General features: G+C 45.4%; 1 protein-coding gene across 1 annotated transcript in view; it reads right to left on the minus strand.

Moving 5' to 3' along the window:
• The window catches only part of LAMB1 (laminin subunit beta 1), a 76457-nt gene that overhangs the window by 14056 nt on the left and 35747 nt on the right, over positions 1–26654 (minus strand). Inside the window, exons 14-25 of the mRNA XM_040260840.1 lie at positions 23576–23711; positions 22143–22301; positions 20754–20881; positions 20419–20542; positions 19788–19992; positions 19001–19144; positions 18571–18802; positions 15774–15937; positions 14338–14562; positions 12600–12814; positions 11787–11883; positions 1482–1851 (exon numbers count right to left, since the gene is read on the minus strand). Coding sequence (XP_040116774.1) covers positions 1482–1851; positions 11787–11883; positions 12600–12814; positions 14338–14562; positions 15774–15937; positions 18571–18802; positions 19001–19144; positions 19788–19992; positions 20419–20542; positions 20754–20881; positions 22143–22301; positions 23576–23711 — 2199 coding nt within the window. The remainder of the gene's footprint in view (positions 1–1481; positions 1852–11786; positions 11884–12599; positions 12815–14337; positions 14563–15773; positions 15938–18570; positions 18803–19000; positions 19145–19787; positions 19993–20418; positions 20543–20753; positions 20882–22142; positions 22302–23575; positions 23712–26654) is intronic.

Here is a 26654-nt window from a genome sequence, read left to right on the forward strand (position 1 = left end):
TCCTGAGATGATTACAATCTGTATGATTAGATGAAGAGTGAAGGTAGGACCAGAGCTGTTGGTGGAATGTAATTGCTCTTCTGGCAGGCTCCCAAAGGATATCCAGAGTTTTTTGTTCTCCCTTAAGGTGCATGACACCAAGGCCAAGAAATCATTTCTTAAGTGGGGTTGCATTCAGACTAGGGCCTTTTAAGGCTTGTTATCGCTACATGTAAGAAGGCTGAGCTGTACTGTGGTCTTTTTTTAATGAGGTAAAATTCCTCGTTAAATGCATTATCGCCTCACATCAGACATCTCCTAACACCCTGATCAACCACATGATCTTGGGCACAAGATCTGAGGCTTGAAGTCAAGGGACCAGTTACTTTAAATCTAGAAGTTGTAGGAAGGACCTCCTACAAGGTACTTGAGCTAATGTCAGCTGTTAGCTTCCTGCTTCTCATACACAGTGTGGAGATGAATGAAAAGTCCGTCTGACTTCTTAGAGATGCTGACTAAAGTCCCATCACACAAAACTGCTCCTGTAGTTCTGGCATGATGTACTACTGCCTGAATGTATAGGATTTAGCCATGAAACAACCCCCCTGCTCCTGGCAAATGGGGAGTCTATAATAAAAATAGCATTTGGAGAAGCACAATGCTCCATATCCTTTCCTGTTTTGTCCTTTAGCCTAGATCTTATTTTGCTGTTTTGGGGGTCCTTTCTGGCAAAGGGAGTTGGAATGTTTGAGAACAGGAAAGATAACTGGGAGAAATGAGAGAAAAATAATCTCATAAAAGTTCAGCATCACTCAGCTCAATTCTCTCTGCTTTCACTGGCAAAATACACACTCTCCAATCAGAGATATGATTACCCAGAGAAAGACTAAGAAGAGGAATTTGCATCATAGGGAATCTGTTAAAATTGGACGAATGAAGCGTGGCTCTAGTGGACCAATAGCTGAGCAGTAGAAATAACCTAGAAATAGGAGTCTTATTTGTGGTAATGGAATTTCCCTGGAAGTAGCAAAACATATGACAACAACTTATATTTATAATGTTTTCTGCAATTACATTACCATTTCATAGATCAATCCTTTTGTTACTCTGTAAGGGAGAAGTAAAAGAGTATCCTCCCCACCGCCGCAGGTGAGAAGGGAAGCTTGGAAGTGTGTGAGTCATTTTAGTTCACAAGCCTAGCAAGTAACCCAGTTGTGACTGTTACAGATCCTTTGTCTCTGGATCCAGACCTTCTAGTGCCCAAGAATTATTGTTTGCAGAGAAAAGTGCTGAATATAACGTGCACACATTCTGCACTGCAGTCCCCGCAACTCTGGGTCCACTCGCCCCCAAGCCCAGAGCAGTGACTGCCAGAAAATGAATGCCCACCATCTATTTTCCCTCACAGCACTGACCACCCCTCCTGATGGAAGCACTGCGCTGTTGATTCACCAAGTTGAAACAACACTGTGAGCTGTTACTCTGGCTTATGAACTACTTACTCTGCTTCCTCAAAGAGATTCCCGATGTTCTTCAGTGGCTCGGCAGCTGGGCTCTGGGCCAGGATGTCTCTGATCTCGTTGACTTTCTTCTCCACCGAGTCCACAGTCTCCCGGTAAGGCCCAATCACACCACTGATCTTCAAGGCCTTAGCTTTCTCCAGGAACTTCTGGGTCCTGTTGGTCAACTCAGCGATGATCACGTCCCAAAGAGCAAAGCACTGGTGGCAGGGTGTGCAGTCGGGGAAGACGCCCGAGTAGCCCCGGGTGCACTTGTCACAGCGTGGACCCTCCACACCCTCCACACACACACACTGGCCAGTGGACTGGTCACACTGCGGTGTCTCGATGCCCCTGGGGTCGCAGTCACAGGCTAGAAGGGAGACAGCAATGATGGCTGAGCCACTAGGCAGAACCTCAGCCACTGTTACGACAGGAAGGTCTGTAAATGGCCTACGACAGTTTACCGATGACCCTCACAGAGACTATAGCCGCTCCCCCCACAACATGTGGTACCTCAACCCTGGCTAACTACTGCTTAACAATTATGGTGATAATGAATGTTTCTTTAAGTGAACACCCTTGTGCATCACTGTACCTGCCGCTGTACAACTGGTTTACATGCACTGTCTCAATCCTCACAATAATCCTATGGGATGCAAGTATTACAATCAGCAGTTTTATAGATGTGAAAACTGAGGTCTAGAGAGAGTACGTGACTGCCAAGTCTTGCAGCAAGGAAGTGGCCGAGCCAGGAGTCTAACTCAGCACTTTGCAGCTCCAGGTCTGTGCCTTTAAGCTCTGTCTCGCCTCTGCTCCCCTTTGACCTGTCTGTAGATCCTGTCAGGACAGGACAGGGTCTGTCAGGTGACACCCTGCAGATGTGAGGCCTCCGGCCTAAGATAGAGCAGGGAGGAGCAAGCAACCATCCCTCTACCTGGTCACAGAACAGTGAATGGTTGATGAAATGCAATAAGGTTGATAAAGAGAAAACTAAACGAGAACGAAGTCTCGGGAATTCTGTCTGGTTAAAAGGCTTTCAATTAAGTATCATCTAACTTGTGGGTGCCTGCCTTTGTGATAACCACCCCCAGCACTAAGAGCACAGGCTCATAAAACATCTGAAGTGCAGAGGCCTTGGGAGCCATTCAGTCCCAACCTCTCACTGGCCCAGTAGGGTTGGCATCTGAGGCAGAACCAAATGGTGCAAGGGGAAATCTGTGTTCTTGGTCAGTGGACTGTGGCTGAGATTACTTACCACGATGCCTGTGCCACTGAACCCCAGCTCAGAGTCCCAAAGCTTGGTTGACTAACTCGGTTTTCTATCAACACTTGACATTTTTATTTGTTCAGTGCTTGAATAACAAAAGGCCTGCAGGTGGCACTAGGGGTAAAGAAACTGTCTGCTAATGCAGGAAACATAAGAGACTCGGGTTTGATCCATGGGTAGTGAAGATCCCCTGGAGAAGAAAATGGCAACCTGCTCCAGTATTCTTGCCTGGAAAATACCATGGACAGAGGAGCCTGGTGGACCTCAGTCGATGGATCGCAAACAGTTGGACACAACTGAGCATGCACACACACACCTCCCCCCTTATCCCTGGCCTTAAACCCCTTCTGGGAAAACGTGGGGATAAAAAGAAAAACAAAGATCCTATTTTCCTAAGTAGACTGTGGACTCCGAGGGCAGAGGTACACCTTTAACCATCTTCCCATTCTCAGCTCTGTGCACAGGGTTAACTCTCAACCTGGAGTTTTTGCCAAACGAGGCTCTACCCTCACTTTTGATACAGGCACACAAGAGACATCAACACACCCCCTACAAAAGAAAATAATCTTCCTAGGACTCAGTGTTAATTGTGGCAAAGCACAACGGTGTTCACTGCAGCACTACTATATATAAAATAGATAACCAACAAGGATCTACTATACAGCATGGGGAACTATACAATATTTTCTAATAATGCATAGTAGGAAATATACATATAACTGAAAATATACATGTAACTGAATCACTGTGCTGTACACCTGAAACCAATACAACATTGGAAAATCAACTATATTTCAATTAAAAACAAAAAAAATCCTTCCTGAGTCAATAGTATTGTCTCCACAAGACTTTCTAATGAAACATTTTCCAGAACCAGTTTCATGGATGGTCCTGGAAACAAAATACTCCACTTTCCAAAGCCAGAAAGATGTGTGTTTGTGGACTGGACCATTCACCTGACTCTCCTCACACCCTGCTTTGTATTGTTGCTTTAGCTTTCCTTGGCCTCTGTTTGCCAACTACAATCCACGATCTCAAGCACCAAGTTTGAGTAGAACAGTGTTGTAATAAAAACTCAGGCTGCCTGCTGGTGAATCCTGCCTTCGCCACACCCAGCTACTCGACCCTAGGTGGGACAAAAACTGAGTCAAGCTTTCCATGTCTATAAGGGATAATGCCCACTCTAGTACTCTTGCCTGGAAAATCCCATGGATGGAGGAGCCTGGTGGGCTGCAGTTCATGGGGTCACTAAGAGTAGGACACGACTGAGCAACTTTACTTCCACTTTTCACTTTCATGCATTGGAGAAGGAAATGGCAACCCACTCCAGTGTTCTTGCCTGGAGAATCCCAGAGTTGGGGGAGCCTGGTGCGCTGCCGTCTTTGGGGTCGCACAGAGTCGGACATGACTGAAGCGACTTAGCAGCAGGAGCAGCAGCAGCAAGGGATAATGATTATACCTAGCCACTCTTAGGATTACTTTCAGGAAGAAATGAGAGTTCTGTGATCAAGTAGTTTGGGAAATTCTACATTCTCCTTTTGAAAATTTAAAACAAATAGCATGTTAAAAACTCAGAAGAGTTCTGCATTAAAAACCTTATTCCACATTTTTTTTTTTAAACCCAGTCATATCCCAAACTCTTTATACTGTGGGATCTTTTTCTAGTGACAGCCTCCCCCACCCCCCCAAAAAAAAAGAAAGGGAAAGACTTGGGAAAACCACTGCCTCCATCAGTTTCTACAATCAAAGAGACTGGGAAGAACTCGGCTAATGCTTATATCTGAAGTTCTATGTTGTTTAGCCTTCAGGAACGGATTTTCATATCATCTCATAGAATTTAGTCATCTTCCAGAAAGCTGTAAGTTACCTAGATCATCTAAGTCCTAGCCTCTCAAACTCCAGCAGGCATCAGAATCATGTACAGGGCTCATTTAACACATTCCCCCTATTTCTCCCCACAGATCTGGAATCAGTGGGACTTGAGAATTTATATTTCTAGTAGTTGCCAGGAGATGCTGATATTGAGGGTCACTACACCCCATTTTGAGAAGTACTGCCCATGTTATCTTCCCAGCTGTTCACCTTCCTTTTGCATGTTACGTGTATGTGTGTGTGTCGTGGTGGGGGGAGTGGAGCAATCATGACCTTCAAGTTCACCAATGTAAGCTGATGAATGCACCTAAGGACTTGTGTAAGTAGAGGGCCTTTGTGATGCCATTTGAAATAAATGAGGCTGTCAGTTGCTACTGTCCTGCAGGCCCCAGTGGGGAGCCCTGTGTTGGGCCTCACATGGCCCAGCAGATTTGTCCTACTTTTTTTTTTTTTGGCCGCACTATTGGACGTAGGGTCTTAGTTCCCTGACCAGGGATTGAACCCATGCCCCCTGCATTGGAAGCAGAGAATCTTAACCACTGGACCACGAGGGAAGCCCCAGACCTGCCCTGCTTTACTGTTGTGCTTAGGCTGGGGAAAACAGAGCCAGATGGCACAAATGCTTTCAGTTTGCTTAGAAAATCTTTCTTTCCCGAAGATAATGCAAAGGTACAGTCTGAAAGAGGTTTTCACCAAATTCATGCTGGGGGCAAGGGATGTGTGCATATATTGAGCTTATTTTTCATTTCTCTAACAACTGTTCATTTATGTCATTGGAATAGGCATGTCTTGCTCTCATTCTGTCATGGCCTCTTTGAGGGGGAAAGTATTGGTCCCAAACCGTGGGATTTAAAGGCAAGTGGCCTCTCATTAAGACTTCCCTTGTCTTTCACACAGCTACTGTTTTCTCATAAGGAGAATACCTAGCTATGACTTAAGTCTTTCCAGAAGCATATTGCTAATGAGACAACAGCAGAAAGTCTAGAACTGTGCCCTCCAACAATTCACTTCAACAGAAAGGTTAGCAATGGAAGGCATATTTAGCAAATAATTACATAATGTGAAAAAAGCAGTCATGTTCTTTTCCCAAAATCTACCTAATTCTCATCCCAGCTGATCTCTGGACTCTGCCCCTCAAGACCAGTGTCCCAGAGGGTGGGCAGAGCTCTGGCACCTCCAGAGACCAGGACCCGTTTGCCAACCACATTCCTTTCCTCCATTTGAAAAGCAGAGTCAAATTTCATAGATGGCTGGATGGCAGTTTCATCACTGAAAAAGTCTGACTACCTAAAAACGCATCAGGTTTTCATTTCAAACTGAAGCTGGTAAACTGTTAAAGCGCCAGTGGACATGTGCTTCCTTCTTTTATTAAGCTTCCAGAACTGCTTCTCTGATGGGGTCACCTTGGAGGCAAGTACTAAAAGGCCCAAACTTATGACCTTGTAAAAAATACCCCCTAAGAGTATTTTCCTTTCTGCTGAAGCAGAAAGGTTGGTTCTCACCTGACAGTTTAAAACTTTACAGACAGTAAAGCTGTGAAGGAGACTCTCCAACCTCACATTCACTGGGACTGGGAAAATCTATCAAGTAATTGTACTGGTTGTCTCTGACAGGGCCAATGTGTTTTATCCTCTCTTTAGAGGAAGGGATAGGAGTCCAGGAGACCTGCAACTTAGTGTGGCTTTAAAGAATGGCATCATTAGGTAAAGGACCAAAAACTTTCTCTTGGAAAGGAATATATATAGTGAAAGCTGTTGCCTGATTTTTAAGATGAACAAATCATGAAGATGAAGAACAGCATTCTAAAAATGAGACTGGCATCATTTTAATGAGCCATGAGAATTCCACCTTCCCATATAAATATATTCTTGGTTATGTGGGCAGTGGGTCATCTCTATTTTTACCAAGTTTTCTCCTCATTTAAAACAAGAGGTACAAACTATTAAGTATAAAATAAGCTACAAGGAGGGATTCCCTGGTAGTCCAGTGGTTAAGAATCCACCTTGCAATGCAGGGGACATGGGTTCAATCCCTGGTTGGGGAACTAAGATTCCATACGCTGCAGGGCAACTGAGCCTGTGTGTTACACCTACTGAGCTGGAGCACTGAGCTGGAGCACTCTGGAACCCACACACCACAACTAGAGAGCCTGATCAACCAGAGGCCATGACACAGCTGGAGGGCCCACATGCCACAGTGACGAAGCCTGCCACCACTGAGACCCAACGCAGCCAAATAAATAAGTACATGAAATAAGCTACAAGGATATATTGTACAACAGAGGGAATATAGCCACTATTAAAAAAAAAAAGCTATAAATGGAGTATAACCTTTAAAAATTGTCAATCACTATACTGGACACCTGTAACTTATATACTATTGTACAGCAATGATACCTCCACTAAGAAATTAGTAAAAGATGATGTCTAAGAGGTAGGTAGATGAAAAATAGTGTAGCCATTTTACAGACTCCGAGATCTGGAGGAAAATGTCAGCAAGGAAACAGCAGAATGGGAAACAGCCTACGTGCCTCTCTCTTAGCAAGTGTCCCTTTCTGCTTTCTTCGTATCCTTTTTGTCTGCAGACTTCCTCTGCCCACTGAAGAAAGTCCATCCTCAAGGGCTTTCCGCTATCTGATGACACTCAATCTCCTCTGTCTCTCTATGAAGACAGTTCCTATGACACCTGCCGAGGGACACCAGTCTCTACCTGGCGTCCCCTCTTGACGCCTGCAGAGTTCAGCACCTCTCGTTTCCTGCCGTCCTGCTGCTTCACGTGCTGTTTCCCCCCAGAGCCTGCAAGGGGCCCTGATCAGGGAGCGGCTCTCCTCCAGTGTCCACTCCCCACTGGGCACTCACTCAGGCTTGTGTTGGTCCCCGCACCTTTCCTTTTGAAACTTGAAGCTGCCTGGGGACCAAGAGAGGGCTCTCCTCACATCAGGGGACAGGGTTTACTCATTTTTGTCATGAACCTGCCTCAATAGATCCCCAGGGATGTGCTCTCACGCCAAAGGTTAATTCTTACTTTGCTTCAGCATTTCTATTTTACTCTAAGGGAAATTTCAGGACTTTCTAATCTCTGAAATGTGATTTTCTTTTTCTGTAAATTCTCTAACCTCCTCCAGTCCCACTTTTTTTTTTTTTTGCCTCAGTAGTATGATTTTAAATGGAAGTTTCAAAAGTTTTGAAATGGAAGTTGGAGAATGAATAGGATTCACCTGCAGAAATGAGCTGGCTGTCTGGCCCAGGAGTTGGTAAACGTTTTCTATAAAAGGCTCCATCACAACTCCTCAGCACGGGCACTGCAGCAGAAAGGGAGCCCAAACAATATGGACACACCGGGGCATGATTGTGTTCCAGTCAAACTTTACTGAAGGGGGCTGTGAGCTGGAGCTGGTACATGGCTATGGACAAGCCTTCCCTCTACTAGCAAAAATACCTGCAATTCTCTAAAGAGTCAAATTAAATCTGACTTCCTGAGCCACCCTGGAAATAAAGCAAAAAGGTGGGTGATTATAAAGGAATTCCAGCCTGAGAAAAGATGACAAGCATTAAAAAAAAAAAAAAATTATGTCTGAGCAAAAATGAACTTGGATTTTCTACCAAAAACTACTGGAAATGAAAAACAAGCAGGATGAAAAAACAGCCAGAGCCTCTCACCTATGGCCCCTATTTCCAATCAGCCTGGCCTTTCCCAAGAGCCAGAGGCCTTGCCTCTGCAGTCTGCCAGTCAACAGAAGATTCCTCCTGTGACCCTTTGACTCCTCAGGGCATGGGGCAGAGCTCTGGGCAGAGGTTTTTCTCGGGCACTTTCAGGACTGGGTGGGCGAGCTCCTCTCCATCCAGCACAGTGATAGGCTTGTTCAGACTCAGCACTGTCGGCCAAGAGCCCCAACCCGCCTGGACAATGGGAACATTCAACAATTCATGAGCTGGAGGCTCAGCTCGTTTGTCTTTGACATAACTCCATTTTTTTCCATAAGGAGAATACTTAGCTATGACTTTAAGTCTTTCTATAAGCATATTGTTAGCGAGGTCGCTCCAGAAAGTCTGAACCTGTGCCTTGTTGAACCAAAAGATTTGAAATTCACTCCTGGGCAGTGAGTGACTTAATTTGAGAAGACTGTTCACATTTTCATTCCCCATAGTTCAATCTAATTTCAGATAACACCTACTTGTGTTCGCACTGGTTGCTGGACCCTGTCCCTTCAATCTCTTGCCCTCCCATTTCTACTGGTGACTGTGTTCCTGAACTCGATCTGCTCCTGCATTCTTGTCCCTGCCCTCATCAGATTATTCTGGTCTTGCTCCGATGGCTATCCTGTGTGCACAGGGCCTGTGGTTGGCCAGGACTCCTCCACTGCTGGCTGCAGTCAATTCTTGCCCTTTCTAGGTGCCTTGTCAGTTATGAACTTTCTTCATGGGGTGTCAAAAGCATTTGGGTCTCCACAGTTTCTTATGTAACAGGCTGACCTTTCCTCTGCGTAAAACAAACAAAAGAAGTTGGCGAACATCAATGCCATGGATTTCTCTCCTTGCAAAATTTCTAAAACATGATCTCACTTTTGACCTAAACAAGTTGATACTGTGCTTATAAGCCACAATTTCTCTGGCAGATTTAGAGGTGAAGGTTTAAAGATAAAAGGGTAAGGGGTAAAGTTCTGAGTGTTAAGTGAACAATTCTCTGATTGACTCTGACTCTGGGAAACAGGCTTTGCATGCTAACAAAGCTTAGATGGAGCAAAAGGTCAGAAAGCTTTGGCAGTCAAAGCTATTTTGCCAATGACACATGCTGACAGAATCAGGCTATAAGCATGATAGAACCATTATCTGGAGAAAATCAAGGCCCTGGGGCAGTATAAGATTGAGAAATTTAACAAAATAGTGGTGAGAGTCCTAAAGAAACCAGATTTTAAGCAGGATTTTACTTGCAAGGGACCTCCTAGGGCAAGTGGTCCACTGAACGCCATGGACCTTCTAAAGGAAGTGAGAAAATCAGGTTCCATTAAGAACCAACATCGGAGACTGAAGAATGATGTATACGAGTACATCTGTATATCTACATCAGTTCAGTTCAGTCGCTCAGTCGTGTCCGACTCTTTGCAACCCCATGAATCGCAGCACGCCAGGCCTCCTGTCCATCACCAACTCCCGGAGTTCACTCAGATTCATGTCCATCGAGTCAGTGATGCCATCCAGCCATCTCATCCTCTGTCGTCCCCTTCTCCTCCTGCCCTCAATCCCTCCCAGCATCCGAGTCTTTTCCAATGAGTCAACTCTTCCACATAGCCCTCGTCATCTCCTCTGTGGAGCAAACAGCCGTCTCATCTAAGATGCTGGTGCAGACCCTTCTGGTGCAGACACAGCGAATGAAAGAAACAAATCACAGGCCACTGGTTCCGGCCATGTCTACTGCTTGAGTCTTTGGACTGTTAAGGAACATATGAGCTGACTCTGAAACAACACGCAGTTTCTAGATTTGTGACTTTCAACAGAAGATTCTGAACGAACTGCTAACCTGACAATCTATATTACTTCTCACTACAGTTCAGTCTAAAAAAGAGATTTTTTAAAAAATGTAGTGTTCAACAGGGACCCAGAATTTCATACGTACAATGAAGAAAATATATCAAAGAGCAAATAAGAAAGTACAGAAGATATTTATCCATAGTTACAAACTTAAAACATAAGGAAGAAAACCCAAGTAGGAAAGTAAGACAAGGAAAACAGTATAGGAACAGTCTACTAAAATCTTCTCCAAGAATGCTTTTAGTTTAAGATCTGAAAAATAACCTGGCAGGTAAAATATTGCTACAGCATAAAAATTAAGCAATCCTTCTGATTCACATGACTGTAGCAATATCTTGTTCTTAAGAAAACATTAAGCTTTCCCTCAAAGTCCTAGTCACAAGCATAAGGGAGAATGTGGGTTTTCATCACATTTAACACGTGGTGGTCCTGTCACCTGCTCCTTTGTTGCACATGAGGGTTCTAGGACGTTGCCCTCCGAGTTCCCGCTGGTGGGGAGTGACAGTCGAGGACTTTAACTGTCAGCACCATCTGCTTGTTTCACTGGGGTCAGACCATCTTACCAGAACATTCAGCTCTGCTTGTGCCGACAAGCAAGGTTACCCCAAAATACTGTTCGGGGGGAATCAGTGTGCAGAACTGGATGCTGAATATGAGCTCATTTTGCTTAAAAGCATTTTAAAAAGCCATTGTGATTACTCAGTCATAAAACAGAATGAAATAATGCCATATGCAGCAACATGGACAGACCTAGAGATGATCATACCAAGTCAGAGAAAGGCAAAGACTCTATGAATCACTTACGTGTGGAATCTAAAAAACAGTACAAATGAACTTATTTACTGAACAGAAAAAGACCTACAGACACAGAAAATAAGCTTATGGTTATGAAAGGGAAAGGTGGTGGGGAAGGGATAAATTATGAGGTTGGGATTAACACATACACACCGTTATACGTGAAACAGAAAAACGACAAACACCTATGTACAGCACAGAACTATATTCAGTATCTTGTAATAACACTATGGGAAAAGAATCTGGGAAATACATATATATAACTGAATCACTATGATGTACATCTGAAATATTGTCAATCAACTATGTGTTCATGGCTCTGTGTCCGACTCTTTACAACCCCATGGTTGTGAAAGTCAGCTACATCAAACAACTACCAGGCTCCTCTATCCAAGGGATTCTCTAGGCAAGTATACTGGAGTAGGTTGCCATGCCCTGCTCCAGGGGATGCTCCCGACCCAGGGATAGAACCTGGGTCTCCTGCATTGCAGGCAGACGCTTTACCATCTGAGTCACCAAGGAAATCAACTACACTTCGATTTAAAAAATAGTAAAAACGAAAGCCATTCTGTGTGTCTGGGGTGTGTATGTATGCTTGTCTGTGCTGAGGCAGACAAACCTCCGCCCTGGGGAGCGAAGCCAGCCGTCAGCAGGTCCGCTTTCACCACCTCCATGTCTCCAGGGCTAGACAGGCTCCAGGTTTTGTGGTTGTCAGACAATGGGCAGGCACTTCTTTTGTAATCCAGCCTAGTTCTTATAGACAAGTTCATTTGTGCAGTACCGGACAGAAAGTTCCCACAGACCGCTGGCCCATCCGCGCGCGAGTCCGGCGCCCATGCTCACCTCGGCACTCCACGCTGGGGTCCCCCCAGAAGAGCTCCTGGCACTCGCTGCAGGTGCGGCCTCCGAAGCCAGGCATGCAATGGCACTGCCCTGTGAACTGAGGCCAAAGACAGACCCGTGTCAGATCAGCTGCAAGGCCGGGAGACCTAACGGCCTGCCCAAGAAGACCTCGGACCTGAGCTGACCAAGAACAGGGAACCTCACCCCGATCGCGGGTACTAAGGGCCCCAGGCTGGCATCTCCCAACCGCTCCTCTGCAAATGGGGCTGGGAAGGCCCAGAGCACGTTCCCTTTTGTGGACATGTTTCCTCACTCGTATCCTCATACGTCACTCACAAGCCTGGACCACTTGTGACTGTGTGTGACACACCGTTCTGTGTGTGTCAGGAATAGGAGAACTTTCTACAATGTTGGCTATTGTGATGTGGCCCATTTCAGGCTGTGTGGCTAAGAAAAAAAAGTCTGATTCAGCAGCCAGGTATTGGAAAAAATGCACCCCCCCACCCCGGTCCCTTTGAAAGCAAGCTGCCCACCCCCTGCTCCCGCTGCTGGGGTCCTAGGCTGCTGTGCCCCAGTGGTATCCAGTGGGGACTCTATGCACATTACTTTACATTGTCCCAGCCCACGGGGGCAAGTGAGGGCAGATATCCAGTCTGTGCTGTGTGGGCCAAGCTGTGTGTCCTGGTGCAAGGCTGTAACCACAAGGAGGGGTGCCTTTCTCTAACTGAGGCCCAGCCACCAAAGAGCGGTCATGTGGACCCAAAGTCCTCTTTCCTTATGCTATGATGGCTGCCCTGGGCGACAGTGCCTCACCTCATTACAGGACGGCCCGAAGGAATGAGCAGCATCGCAGCTGCAGGGGTCGCACCCCGTCCCACTGGCCAGTTGCCAGGTGTTGGGCGCACAGCGGTCACAGTTCTGGCCGATCACATTAGGGAGGCAGAGGCACTGCCCAGTGGTTTTGTCGCACTGGCAATCAGAGCCGTTACAGTGCTCTTGCACCGTGCCCAGGTAATTGCAGACACACTCTGAAAAAGAACAACCTGGTCAGATGCACTTACAGAGGCCCACTCAGAAAATACACAGACAGTGCGGAAATCAGCTACATCAAACAACGACCATTTCTCTCTATAGATTTCAACCTGGGAATGCAAACAAGAAGAGAAAGGAATGGAGGGGATTAAAAAAAAAATTCTAAAACTGTGGTTCTTCATCTTATGATGTTCCACACAGCTCTGACATTTCCCAGGCAGACGTGCAAAATGGCTGGCATGTATTTTCAAAAATACTTGATTTAATAAGTGGCTGGTGAATCATTGTAAGATTGAGGATTTAACTGGAAATAAAAACCAGGCTGTGGGAGCAGAGATACCTAATGATTTCAAACTCTTGGTAGGAAACAGCAGTCACGGCTGTGTGAGCCATGGCAGGTAGAGCCCTTTAAACTAGGCAGGCTTGAAGGAATCCAGTCCTGCTGCTCCTCAACATTCCGCACGTGTTTGTATCAACAAAGACGTGGCCTGGGGTCCGTGCAGCCACAGCAGGAAAAGCTGACTGATCTCGCGATAAGAGAGAAATAATGAGTTCTGAAAGAGATACTTCAGAGATGTTATTTCTTTCTTTTCCTTAAGCTGGAAGGCTCTATCCATCACTGACAAAAGGGTAGACCAAAGTGTGTATTTAGGATGCAGAAGTCTGAGCCCATCAACAAGTCCATGGGCAGAACATAAAATCAATCCACTCTAGCCTTATGGAGACAGTGTGTCTACGGCTTCCTCCCTCGGGCCTGGTGTGGAGGGCAGTGCAGGTCTGGGGCAGTGAGGAGCTCTGCGCCTGCTATGGAGCCAATCCAGAGGCTGCCCGGCCACCCTGGTCGGAGGCATGTGGCGCTGGCTGCTGGTGAGCACAAAGGCATATCCAGCCTCAGACAGCTGAGCTGCTTAGTTACCTAAGAAAATCGACCTGCATATGTCAGATGTTTATGCAATGCAAGGGTGCACTGTGCTTATTTTAACAAAACTTTTCAATTTTAAAAAAATCAATTCACTCTATCCATGGCATTTATCATGGGGACAGTGGCATAGCTTTTGGTTCCTTCTCAGGTGCTGAGCCACAGCTCAATCCTTCAGTGCCAGGAACGAGGCTGTTAAAAAAAAAAAAATCATCCTTAACTTTCTCTTGTGGCTAGTGAAATTTTCTCTTTCTGAAGAAGTGTTTTACCTGATGAGACAATGGGCTTCCCTGGTAGCTCAGTCAGTAAAGACTCTGCCTGCAATGCAGGAGACAATGGGTTCAATCCCTAGGTTGGGAAGATCCCCTGGAGAAGGGAATGGCAAACCCATTCCAGTATTCTTGCCTGGAGAATTCCATGGACAGAGGAGCCTGGTGGGCTACAGTCCAAGGGGTCACAAAGAGTCAGACATGAATTGAACAACTAACACAGATGAGATAAATCCCCTAAGAATAAAATCCCCCCAGAAGGAGGTAGGGGAGGAGGAACAGGAGAGTGGAAGCCATTCTAAGGACGGGGCAGAGGGAGCGTGCATCTTACTGCGACAGTCCTGGCGGAGCGCGTTGCCATAGTATCCAAAGCGGCAGAGCTGGCAGTGCTCCCCCTCCGTGTGGTACAGGCACTTGAGGCACCTCCCGGTCTCCTTGTCGCAGGCTTCCGGGTCCGCTGTGTCGATGTTGTGCTGACACTGGCAAGGCTGACATGTGCCCCCCACATCTGAGGGGTTGCCAAAGAAGCCTGAGGCACACTCGTCACATCTGGAGCCTGTGTCCAACAAAACCAGCATGGGGCCTTTGGCTTGCTGACTGCAAGATCTGGTCCCCCGACATTCCTGCCAACCAGAGAGCCCACCCAGGTGGTGCCTGGATCCCCACGGCGCTAGTTACTGGGCCAAGGCTGGCCACGCTTTCAGGGCACGGGCTGTCAGTCGTGAAAGGCAGTAGGCTCTTTGCAGTGATGGTGCTTCAGCCTTGGCTCTGCAGTCATGGTTGGGGAGGGACAGTTAGGAGAGTTCCAACCCATGGACTCAGCTCCTCATTACACAGGGATGGACAGATCAGGAGCGAAATAATGGTTTCACAGCAAAAAGCTTAGCTTGAAGTTAAATCTTAACCCAAGGATTATATTCATTGAAAACCTCTGGCTCCTCTCTGAGCAACCTGAAAGATGGGGTCCTTTGTGATGACCAATTTCCCTTCTTAAGAGATTTCGAAGAGTAAACAAGTTCCTACTGTATAGCGCAGGGAACTATATTCAATAGCCTGGGATAAACCATATGGAAAAGAACAAGAAAACGGATAAATATATGTATAACTGAGTCACTTTGTTGCAGCGCGGAAATGAACAACATTGTAGATCAACTATACTTCAGTAAATTTTAAAAAATTCTAAAAAGTGCAAATTGGCTGAGCTGTGTATAAGCATAAGGAGTATCTGAAACAGTGGCATCAAGGATGAAATAACGGGAGTCTGTATGTCCAACTTGCTACACTCCATGAATGCTGGCAGATAATGTGAGTACAGCAAATAAGAATACTTCTAGCTTTGATCGATTCTGTTGTCTGGGACTCGTAAATGGTATGCTTTTCTTCATTCTGCCCACTATTTGGCTACTTTACTTTTTGAGACTCTCCTATTAGGCGTTGGATAAGGGAAGGAAGAAGTGAAATATAAATTGATCTTTCTACTGGTTAGGAACAGAACTGGTTAAGAACATTAGACTTTACCGGGACTTTAAATGAACTTGTTATTGTGCTCTGTATTATAACATTTTTATCAGAGACATGAGAATCAAGACTCTCCCACATACCAAACAGGAAAAGAACATCTTTTATATTTCAGATTCCCTTCATTTTTAAATAAAGATTTTTTGTTTAAAAAGCAACTAAATTGGCTCACTCTTCAGCTTTCTTCTTTCTTAACCACTAACCTCATGAAGACACATCTTTTCCTCTGAGAGTCTGCACATCACTTACCAATGTATCCAGGATTACAGACACAGGCAAGCTGTAAAGAAACAGGGTCTTGATAGCAGCTACTGGCAAACTGGCGTCCGCTCTCAGGACCATCTGGGCAAGGACAAGGTCGGCAGTGGTCTCCTGACCCAATGATGGGGTCTCCGTAGTAACCAGCCAAGCACCTGTATCAGTTCCAGGAGAGAGAAGCTCATGAACTTCAGTGATAAGACATAGGTTACAAGAAAAAGTCTAAGAAACCATGTTCTCTGTTTAGGAACATCATTCCTGATTCTTCATGTTTCCACATGAAGGACTTTCCAGTAGAGCAGTGGCTTAAACACTACTTGCAATCAGAATTCCCTGGAGGGCTTTTAAACCCAGATTGCTGGGTTCCCTCTCCTGATTTAGGAGGTGACGCTGCTGCCACTGGTCTGGTGATCCCACAGCAGGACCACTGCATTAGAGTTACACCCCTGGCCTCACCTGGACTCTCATTCACTCCTCACTAAAGAGGTACCTCTCCCCAAGTGCATGCTATCATCCTAACAGCTGCCTGTCCTGGGCATTCTGGTCAGTTCCTTCTGTGCATTAAGGTGTTTGGGAGAAAGAGAGCTTGTGGTTGTTGGTCTCTGCCCATGCCTGGGCGGGGCGATGTGTCAGTAAGCCCATGGTGGCTTGTTCTACAATCCAGCCTTTACCAGTGAAAAGTAGAGAAAGATGCTCTCCAGATGCATGCCCCTTGTGTCTGTCTCTCAGGGATGAGAGATGGTATTTATCAGTTCCCAGATCCAACAGGTCCCACCTCCCTGCCTTACAGATAAGGCAGCCATGGAGCTGAAATGATTTGCAAAGCTCAACCAAATAGTTAGTAATAAGCCACAATTTGGATTCAGCCTCCCAACTTTCAGCAAGGAATTCTTTTAGTATGCCAAGGTGCTTTTCAACATGACTGATAATTAAGTTACGTTTTAAAATTCCTATAGCATAAGAGCTTGAAGGAAGTTTGGATATCAACTAATCCAACTTAGTTATCCTACTATCTTAAAGTTGGATACTCAGAGAGGTGAGCTAAATCACCCAAGATAGAGCAGGTCAGGAGCAGAATTGGGCCTGGAACTTCTAATTCAGTTTGTTTTTCTTTTTTCTCCTTTTGAGGCAGAGGATTATTTTAAATGGGAAGTGGGGAAGGATGAAGAAATAGAAGGGGAAAGTTGTTCAGAGGGCATTAACCTTCTATTTAATTAGACACAGACACAATACAAGAACATATGTCCCAATTACATGCTGGAAAATCAACAGGAATGAAGCAATTCTGTGCAACAGTTTGAGAAAATTTCCTGTAAGGCTTTTCTAGGTACAATACATCCAAACACATCATGATAGAAACTGAGTGTTCACTTCCTGCCTCCTCCTTTTCTAACCCCCTTGGCAGTAATCTGAGTCCAGAGCTTCTTAAAATCACAGGACTGGAGTTGATCATCTCGAGAAGAGGAAGAGAATGGGAAACCAGCTCAAACTAAATAGTGGCATCTGAAATACTTCAGTGAAATTCTGTCATCAAACTAGGGCTGAAAACCCTTCCTCCTCCTACATCCTTTTGAGTTCTCCTGCAAGCAATCAGAACGCTTTAGAAATATTTCACATCGGCCTTGTGGACAACCACCTCTGCTGACCAGTGTTCCCCACCTTCTTCACCCTTTTCATCTGATTTTCTCATCTGTCTGTCTGGAATTTATTCTCCATGTCCACTGAAACAATGGTAATGAAAAATCAAATGCAGAGAACAAAAAATGACACCAATACATTAACTTGTTCCTTTCAATCTTGTCTAACTGCCTCCTATCTTTCTACAGCACAATCCTGTGGTTGGAAACACTTAACTTTTACTCTAAGCAGTAGTCACTGAACTCTCCAAATTCTTGAATACCATCCAGCATACAACCAAGAGCCATGTATTTGCTGCCTTGCACATCCTCATGCTGTAATCACATATTCAATTTTCACTAAAAACTTCTTTCATCTGATGAGGAACTTTTGCACTAACTGAAGCATTTGCTGAATATTTTTTTAAGAACAAAAGTCCCATAGAGTGTGGATATCAGCAGAGGTTTATTGACTTGAAAGGTGGAGACTAGTATTCCCCAAACAGCAGATTCTAAGAGCATGTCTGCCTTTTTAAATTAGTAATGAATGATGTAAGTCAGGATGTAATTTTTTCATACAGACTGTTTCTTACCTACTGAGCTGGGTTGTAATGTGATTAGAGGCATATTCTATGTCCCATTCTTCCTGTCCCTGGTGCACTGCACTACATCCATAATAATTGTTCAATTAACATCTGCTCACTGGAGAACAGATCTACTTGTGCACATTTTACATGGGCTCCTGGAAACGCTAGCTGCATAAAACGTTGCGATCAACAAAGCCGTTAAAGTGGCTAATCCCCGTTTGGATTTGGTTTCTACTTTGACCCAAATTAGGAATTAACATTTCACAACTCTCACCCTAGGCCAGAATTGGCCGAGCCAGAGAGATGACTGCTGTACAGCCTAGAAGGACTCTTCAAGAGGGCAGATTCCTGCCAGTTTTGTTCTCTGTGGTATCTCCCCCTGCCCTCAAACAATGCCTGGCACACAGAAAGTGTAAACTAAATCTGTACTAGATAAATGAATGAGTTCCTAGAAAATACCAAGGGGATTAGAAATGAATGAGCAACCTGGAGCCTGGTAGAGATTCGTTCTGTGGTTTGTCTAAGATGCTGTTTGCCCAGTCAAAAACAACCTTGTTCTCTTTCCTTTCAAGAGGTGGCACATACCTCTCACAGTTATGCCCTGTGGTGTAGTCCTGGCAGCCCAAGCACTCTCCTGTCACTGAGTCGCAGTCATCGGCGTGGCCGTTGCACTGGCAGGGCTGGCAACTTGGAAAGCCCCAGAACCCAGGTAAGCACCGGTCACACTGCCTCGTGTACACCCCCTGGAAGCAGTGGCACTGGCCAGTGATGGGGTCGCAGAAAGCATTGACAGATCCTTGCAGATGGCACTCACAAGCTGAAGAAATAGGCAACCAAGGGACCACGTTGAGAAACTGGTTAAATGCAAATACATCTCTTATACAGGCTGGCCCCCTCCTTTCGGTGTAGAACGCTCATGGGCCTCTGTGATCAGTTTCCAGAGTGCAGCACGCCTTCTGAAGCTGCATGACTTATGATGTGAATGAGTATGTTACAGTTCTTCTGATCAACTTACGTTTGCATCCGCTGGGCCCAAAGCCAAAGGTGCCAGGAGCACATCTGTCACACCTTCTTCCCACCACGTTCGGCCGGCACTCACACTGGCCTCCGTTGGGGTCGCAGACGGAACTTAAGGAGCCCTGAGGGTCGCACTCACAAGCTGCAAAGACAGGCAAGAGCCCATGACCCAGGGCAGCCACGCCTGCCACGGCCACGGCGACAAGCCCAGCACATCCCGTCCAGTTCGGCACTGGCCCGTCCTTTTGCTCGGATTCTTCCCTGACCCCCTCCTGGGTATCTCGGCTCATTCAGAATTCCCATTTAAAGCATTTGTCTTCCCTCCGAGGGGTGTGAGGGAAGCAGCAGGAGCAAGTTGACAGATAAAAGAAGTTTTTCTAGGAAGGAGGTCACTAATGTTTTCTCTCTTTGCCTTCAAAGCTCAAATATCATAGGATCTTCAACAAAAGGCCAGTGACCTTTCAAAGAGCAAAAATCAATTTCAGTTATGGGATGCTCCTCTGATTTCATTCCAACTTCCTGCCCTGCATAGGGCAAGTCTCAGGGACATTCCCTCGTCTCCTATTCTTTGTGTATTTCTTGATGACTGAGTCCACTGTCCGAGGTGCTTTATCACTAACACACTCTTAAAAAAACCAACATAAACTGCAGCTGAGACACTATTTCCTTTGTGCTGTATGCCTAACACAGAACTATCGGACATGCCTGCCAATGTATCTCATGATGCCAAGTGTGCTTGGAACTTTTGAGAAAGAAGGGGCAGAAGCAGCAGCAGTGATACCTACCCAGGCCTGTCTGGTGCAACAGGGCAGAAATGCTAAAGATGATGTTTCTGCAAACATCAGTCATCGGCGTCTTTACAACGCTCCTGCTGTTCTCCAGACATCGGTATCTCTGAAAGGTTTCCCAGGCGCTGTTGGTGACCACCCCATCTCCTGAGCCTCCCACAGTGAAGATGTCCAGTGACTTACAGAATGGCATGAGAACAAGCTAGGAAGAGACCAGAACACACTGTTCTTAGGTGGCTGTCTGGGGTCACCAATTAACGCAAATCAACACATAAAAACCCCAAGTGCTTCTTTGACTCTTGAAAAGAAAAAGAAATAAAAAACCCAGACTCATGGCATCAAGTGGAAATCTTCTCATTCTTAAAACATTCTTGCCAGAAAAAGTATAGATACCCCTTACATAGTTTGATGGGTTTTGAAATGTCATTGTTCAGATACTTCCTATTTTCAGGAAGGATCAGCTTGAGTAGAGTCTTCCAGAGGGTGGAGTTACAAGCAAAGTAACCTTGGAGGCAGGAAAGACTCTGCCTCACCTCTCAGCAAGGTCCTCCACAGAGCCCTCTAGGGAAGCAGATGCACAGTGTCTGCCCAGCCCTCCCTGCTCGCATCGGAAATGACCTCCACTTACGGAATCAATCAGGGTGTAGGGACTGTCCACACCGCTGTCCGAGGAGGTGTACTGGGGCAGTTCTAACCGTACCGTGTAGTTCACACCCTTCTCGAAGCACACAGGGCGGGGGAGGACCACGTACCTGCCCCAAAACAGAAAAGAAAAATAACAACCAAAGGTCAACCTTTAAGCATCCAATCTATCAAAGCTCCCCGTAGACCCCAAAGGAAGGAACAGTCTGTGTCTGGTTTTGGCTCTGAAATGGTTACTGTACAACTCACAAGGTGAGACACCAGCAAAATAATTAATTTGCATGTTGGTTCTACTGAGCTGCAAACTGCTGCCACACTGACCTGGAGCCAGGTGACAGGGATACCACCTGGTTGTCATCATCGGGAACAGTGTTTCCACACCGGCTGCTGGCTGGAATCTTGCCGGGCCGCTGCACCATGATGACAGCTTTCTCCCAGTGGTCAGGGAGCTAGAGTAAGAAGCAGAGGATCAGAAGGACGATTCGCTGGCCTGCTGCTGCCTGTTTAAAAGTCTCCAGTCACCTATCTTTTGCCAAGTTTAAATGGGAAACACTTGCTTGCATTTCCCTTCCCTCTTACCATGCTCTTGGCTGTTTCCCCAGTTTCAGCCCCAATTCTCTTCTCACCTGGACACTGAAACAGCCTCCCACAGCTCTCCTTGCCTCTCCCAATAACGCTTTCTATCCACCTTAAAATACACCTTATTATTATTATCTTTTATTAAAGTACAGTTGATTCACAATGTTGTGTTAGTTTCAGGGATACAACAAAGAGATTCAGTTATACATGTACACATCTATTTTTTTCAGATTCTTTTCTGTTACAGGTTATTACAAGATATTGAATATAGTTCCCTATGCTATATGGTAGGTCCTTATTGTTTCAGTGTTCCATATATAGCAGTGTGCCTCTGTTAATCCAAAACTCCTAATTTATCCCTCCTCCCTTTCCCCTTTGGTAATCATAAATTTGTTTTCTCTGTGAGTCGATTTCTGTGGTGTAAATAAGTTCATTTGTGCCATATTTTAGACTCCACATATAAATGGTATCTGTCTTTCTCTGACTTAAAAGCAAAAATTAAGATTAAAAAAAAAACCCAAACCCATAGCTTAGATAATGACAATCCCCTGCCCAAAACCCTTCAAAATCTTCCTGTTAATACAGACTCCAGGTTCATTTACTGATCCCAGCATTTCTCCTAACAGCCTCTCCAACCGCCCTTACTATGTGGAAGGACACTCTAACCACCCTTCTGCTGCTCATGAGTCATCTGCTGCTCATCTGTCTCCATCTTAAGACCTACAACTGACTCTTTAGGAAACGTCCTGGCAGCCCCTGGGCAGTCTGGCTGGAATGAACCTTGCATCTTGCAGCACTGCTGGTCTCTCTGCTCTTACACTTTCCACCTTTGAGGCCAGTCAGGGACACGTGTCCATCCCCGGGCAGGGCAGGCCATGAGGGCAAGAAGAGGACCCAGCACGTTCTCATCACCACCTCCGTTCTCAGCAAGACTAAGTGCTTAACAGATCACTAAATGTCTGTGAAACTGAATTTAGGAAAAATGTATATTTTTACTTTTGAGGAAGATAGAAAGTCAGAGAGTTTCTTCTATTCCAAGGCAGCCTGCACATTTCACAAAGACACAGTGTCCCTTAGAAGAAAAACTTTTACCAGTATCCCCCAATCCCCATTAGTCCAATGAGGGGTTACCTGTGGCTCATAGCGAATTAGGATGTCATACTCCATAGAATATGGTATGTTGTCGATGAAGAACTCCAAGTAAGCCCCTTCAGGCACTCGGACGAAACCCGCTCCAGTCCAGGAAGGAATCCGGTCCTGGATATACTGCCGTTCCACTATGCTGACCCCCTAAGGACAAGGGGACAGGAGTGATGCTTTACTTGAAATGGAATTTGATGCTAACAGTCAAAGAAATCTGAAGGCACCCAAAGGTCCAAAACTGTAGATATGAAACCTATTTTTTTTTGCAGCCACATTTTCCCAGTAGATTCTATAATTTTTTGGAATATAAACAGGTAATTGGTTTCTTTTTAGTTTTTAGGTTGAGGTAGTCTTGAGACATTGGAGATGGGATTAAGGCTTAGGATATACCTTCTATGATACAACCAGGGGAATGAGCATGACGGAAGGAAAGAGAATATCCCAAATGCTGTTATGAGCAAGCCTAGGAGTGACCAGGTATGTTCTGTATTTCGACAAGGCTAGCCCAGTATCTATGGGTGTATTTCTGTCCTCCTCACTGGCATTTCTTTCAAGCTCCAGGTACAAATGACGAAATGTGGTACAGTCGTGATTGTTCACTACTGATGAGTGAATTCTGATGGTCAATGAGATTGAGAATGGATCAATGTGAGTTGCTTAACTCAAGAGTGACTTTAAGTGTGTTTACAGGATTACATATAATACCTGTGATTAGTCACCTCCAAAGATGAAGTCTGTCCTCGCCTATAATGAACGTGTGTGTGGCTTCACCATCTAGAGGTGAAAACCATGTTCCCCTGCCATCGAATCTGGTCTGGCCTTGTGACTTGTGACCAGCAAAATGTGAAAAAATGACCTTTTGGGCCTCCTTACCCCTGACCTTAAGAGACCTGGCAGTTTCTGTTTCCTCCTTCTTGGAAGCCAGATGCCAGGGAAGAAGTCTCACTACTCTTCATGCTGTGAAGAAGCTCAAGACAGCTGTTTGGAGAAGGGTGCTCAGCCAAGCTTCAGCTCTTTCTGCCACCCCAGCTGAAGTGCCAGACATGTATTTTAAGCCACTAACTTTTGGGATAGCTGCTATACAGCAATAGAAAACTGAAACTATATACTCTGAATCTTAACTATACTAGCTCAATAACTTTGGAGTGTCAGTAGAGAATAGAAAAAAAACAAACAAACCAAAAAACCAACTCCCTTAAAAATACCAATAGCCTTATTACTGCATGTTTCGAAGTCTTTCTGAGTGATGGATTTACCTAGCTTTAAATAGGACTATTCTCAAGAAGGCCTGGTCCTGATCCTTCCTTCATGCTCACTGATAAGATGCTCCTTACCTAATCTCTTTACAAAACGTGTATATCACATTACTGACCCCCACCTCCACTCTGCTTTATCCACCTGGCAAGCACACCCCTACTTACAGGCCCAAAGTTGGCTTCTTCTGCTTCATAGATGTAGTGATCCAAGGTGGTGAAGTAGTAGCCAGATTCCACTTCGCTGCACTGACGTCCGATCATGTGGGGTCGGCACAGGCACTGGCCTGACTCTGCAGAGCAACTGGCAAGGAAGCAGAGAGGGTCAGCAGTGCTCACCACATCTATCAGTGAATTCACTGGAAGCAGATCCATGTTTGCCATTAAACGGTAAATGGGGTGAAATACTCAGGAGGGTATTCTTATTCCATTCTGAAAGTAAGTACATGAAAAAAACATTGCCTACCAATTAATCCCAAATTCCTGAGCTTTCCTGGTGGCTCAGATGGTAAAGAATCTGCCTACAATGCGGGAGACCTGGGTTTGATCCCTGGGTTAGGAAGATCCCCTGGAGGAGGGCATGGCAACCCACTCCAGTATTCTTGCCTGGAGAATCCCCATGGACAGAGGTGCCTAGCAGGCTACAGTCCATAGGGGTCACAAAGAGTTGGACACAATGGAGTAACCAAGCACAGCACCTGAGGTTGAAAGGTCTCAGTAACCTGGCCTTTCAGTTTCTCTCCCGTGTTCTACCCTGCTCCATATGTGCCTTGGCGGTGTTTCTGTAGCTATCACATTTGTTCTTATATTGGCAAGAACATATGTCTTTGGCAAATACAACCCCTTTCCTGGGCCTGACATCTAAATACCCAATTTTCAGAAGGACAGCTCCAACTCAGTGGTCCCAGAGGCTAATCACGGGTCCAAGAGGGCAGCACCCAATCCCTGCCTTGGGAGAGGACACCACCCACCACTGTGTCAGGCATGTCAGAAATCAGAAGGTATCCTTTAGATTCCCTCTTTGTAGCCAATCAAGGGCCAAATTCTATGATAGCTCCTCCTAGCATCTTGGGTGTCTCTCCCCACTTCCCACTGACTAGGCTATGCCTTTCTTCCCTCTCTCATTCATGGTAAAAGCAGTTAAAGTCTTCTAACTAGTATCCTTATTGCCAGTCTTCCAAGTTTCAACCAGAACTTCCACCTTCCCCAGAGCTGCCCAAATGACCTTTCTGAGATGCATTAACCATAACACTGCCAGGCACGATGGCCTTGGGGCAGTGCGCCAGGCCCCGCTGTCCCCTGCCCTTCTCTCCCTTTCTGGCTTCTCCTCACCTCTCCCACCACACTGAGCGACTGAGTTTCTCCAGGGCGCTGGGGGATGCATGACCCTTTCCCTTTGTTTCTCCTGTTCCTGCAGCCTGGAGTGTCCTGCTCCCTCATTTACCCAGCAAAGACCCACCCATTCTTCTCTCAAGATTCAGCTCACGCATCATGTTTCCTGACTATCACTCCCCATCCCATAGAAGGAACCACCTTCTCCTTCACACCATCACCTCCTTGCAGGAGAAACCATATATTTGCCACTTCAACAACTAAGCTGGTTGTGAAGTAGGGCTCGTTACATTTGAGGCGCCGTGTCTTCAAATCCTCCTCATTTTTCAACCATCCTCCTTTCCTGAAGGCTTGTTTGGTTCCCTCCCTCTATTGTTCTCAAATGGTGCATTCTGAGGCCTCAATTGTTTGTGCTCTGTACTAAGACATTTATTTCTTTCTTGTTGTACAATTATTGATAGACCTACCTAACCCCTGAGTTGACAGGAAATTCCTTGAAGGCCTGGACTGTGCCTGACTCACCTCAGTTTCCCTGCCCGACCCCCCAGCTAGCCCAGTGCTCAGCACACAGACACCCCCAAACACTGGTTCAAGAAATAAATGCATGAAAGATAGGTATTCTGAATTTAAAAAAGAAAAATACTATTTAATGGAAACAGTGCTTTTGTGTTATTGGTCATTATTTAGGTAATAAAGGCCTCAAATGTAACATACTCATTTGGTCTTCAGCCTATGTTTGTCTGCCTTTTCCCTGGTAACAGGATTTTGTGTACAAGATAAAACTGAATTACACAGAAAGCAAACTTATGGTCACCAAAGGGGAAAGAGGAGGGGAAGGGATAAATTAGGAGTCTGGGATTGACAGATACACACTACTATATATAAAATAGGTAAACAACAAGAACCTATAACACAGGGAACTATATTCACTATCTTGTAATAACCTATAATGGAAAAGAATCTGAAACAGAATATATATATATATATATATATGGATCATTTTGCAGTACACCTAAAACACTGTAACTCAAATATACTTCAATTAAAAAAACAAAAGAAAAAAAAAAACCTGAATTACATGGCTCCATCTTTACTTCATTAAAATCAAGATGCGATTTGGAATTGTTACTTTAAATCTATTCCCAGAGAGGAAGAAAGCTTGCTCCAGTTAGGATCTAACCCTCTTTCAACATAATCCAACCAACAACACCCATTTTCCAAAATTCAGGCATCAGACATGACATCATTTGGACAAAAGAAAATCCCTTCCTTCCAGCAGATGTTTACTGAGAGAACAAATGTCACCAACATGAACCACCCAAGAAGAAAACACACAAATCCTTCCTATGCTATCCACCACTAGAGAACAAGCGAATGAAGGTAAGGAAAGAGAGGTGGGCACCCTCCTGAAGTACTTTTATCTGCAGCACAATTCTAAAGAAGAAGCAACTCATGAGAACCTGACCTTGTGAAGGGAATTGCCCTCATGCCAGCCCCGCAACCACACGCCCATGTCTGTACACTTGAACTCTTGCTGCCAGTAGGTGTGGCTCCCATTCAACACTTATTCCTTTGGGGAACTCCTTCACCACAGGCTTCACCTGCCCCCATGCAGGTGGCCCTCACCTCCTCAGAACTTCGCTCTGGTTGTACACCTTCAGTCATGCATGGGGCATTTCCATTTGTCCAGTTGTCACCTCTAATTCATACTGTCCCAAACTATTTGTCACCTCACACACTCATCCAGCTTCAGCTCTGCTATGTCTATCAGCAGATTTAAAATTCCTCTCTGTTGTTGAACAGACGTATGGTTACCAAGGGGAGGTTGGGTGGGGTGGGATGGATTGGGGATTTGCAGGTAGTCGATGCAAACTGTTACATGAATGGACTAACAACAAGGTCTTACTGTATAGAA

This window comes from Oryx dammah, unplaced genomic scaffold (genome assembly GCF_014754425.2).
Source record: "Oryx dammah isolate SB20612 unplaced genomic scaffold, SCBI_Odam_1.1 HiC_scaffold_18, whole genome shotgun sequence".
In the NCBI taxonomy this organism is placed as follows: Eukaryota; Metazoa; Chordata; class Mammalia; order Artiodactyla; family Bovidae; genus Oryx; species Oryx dammah.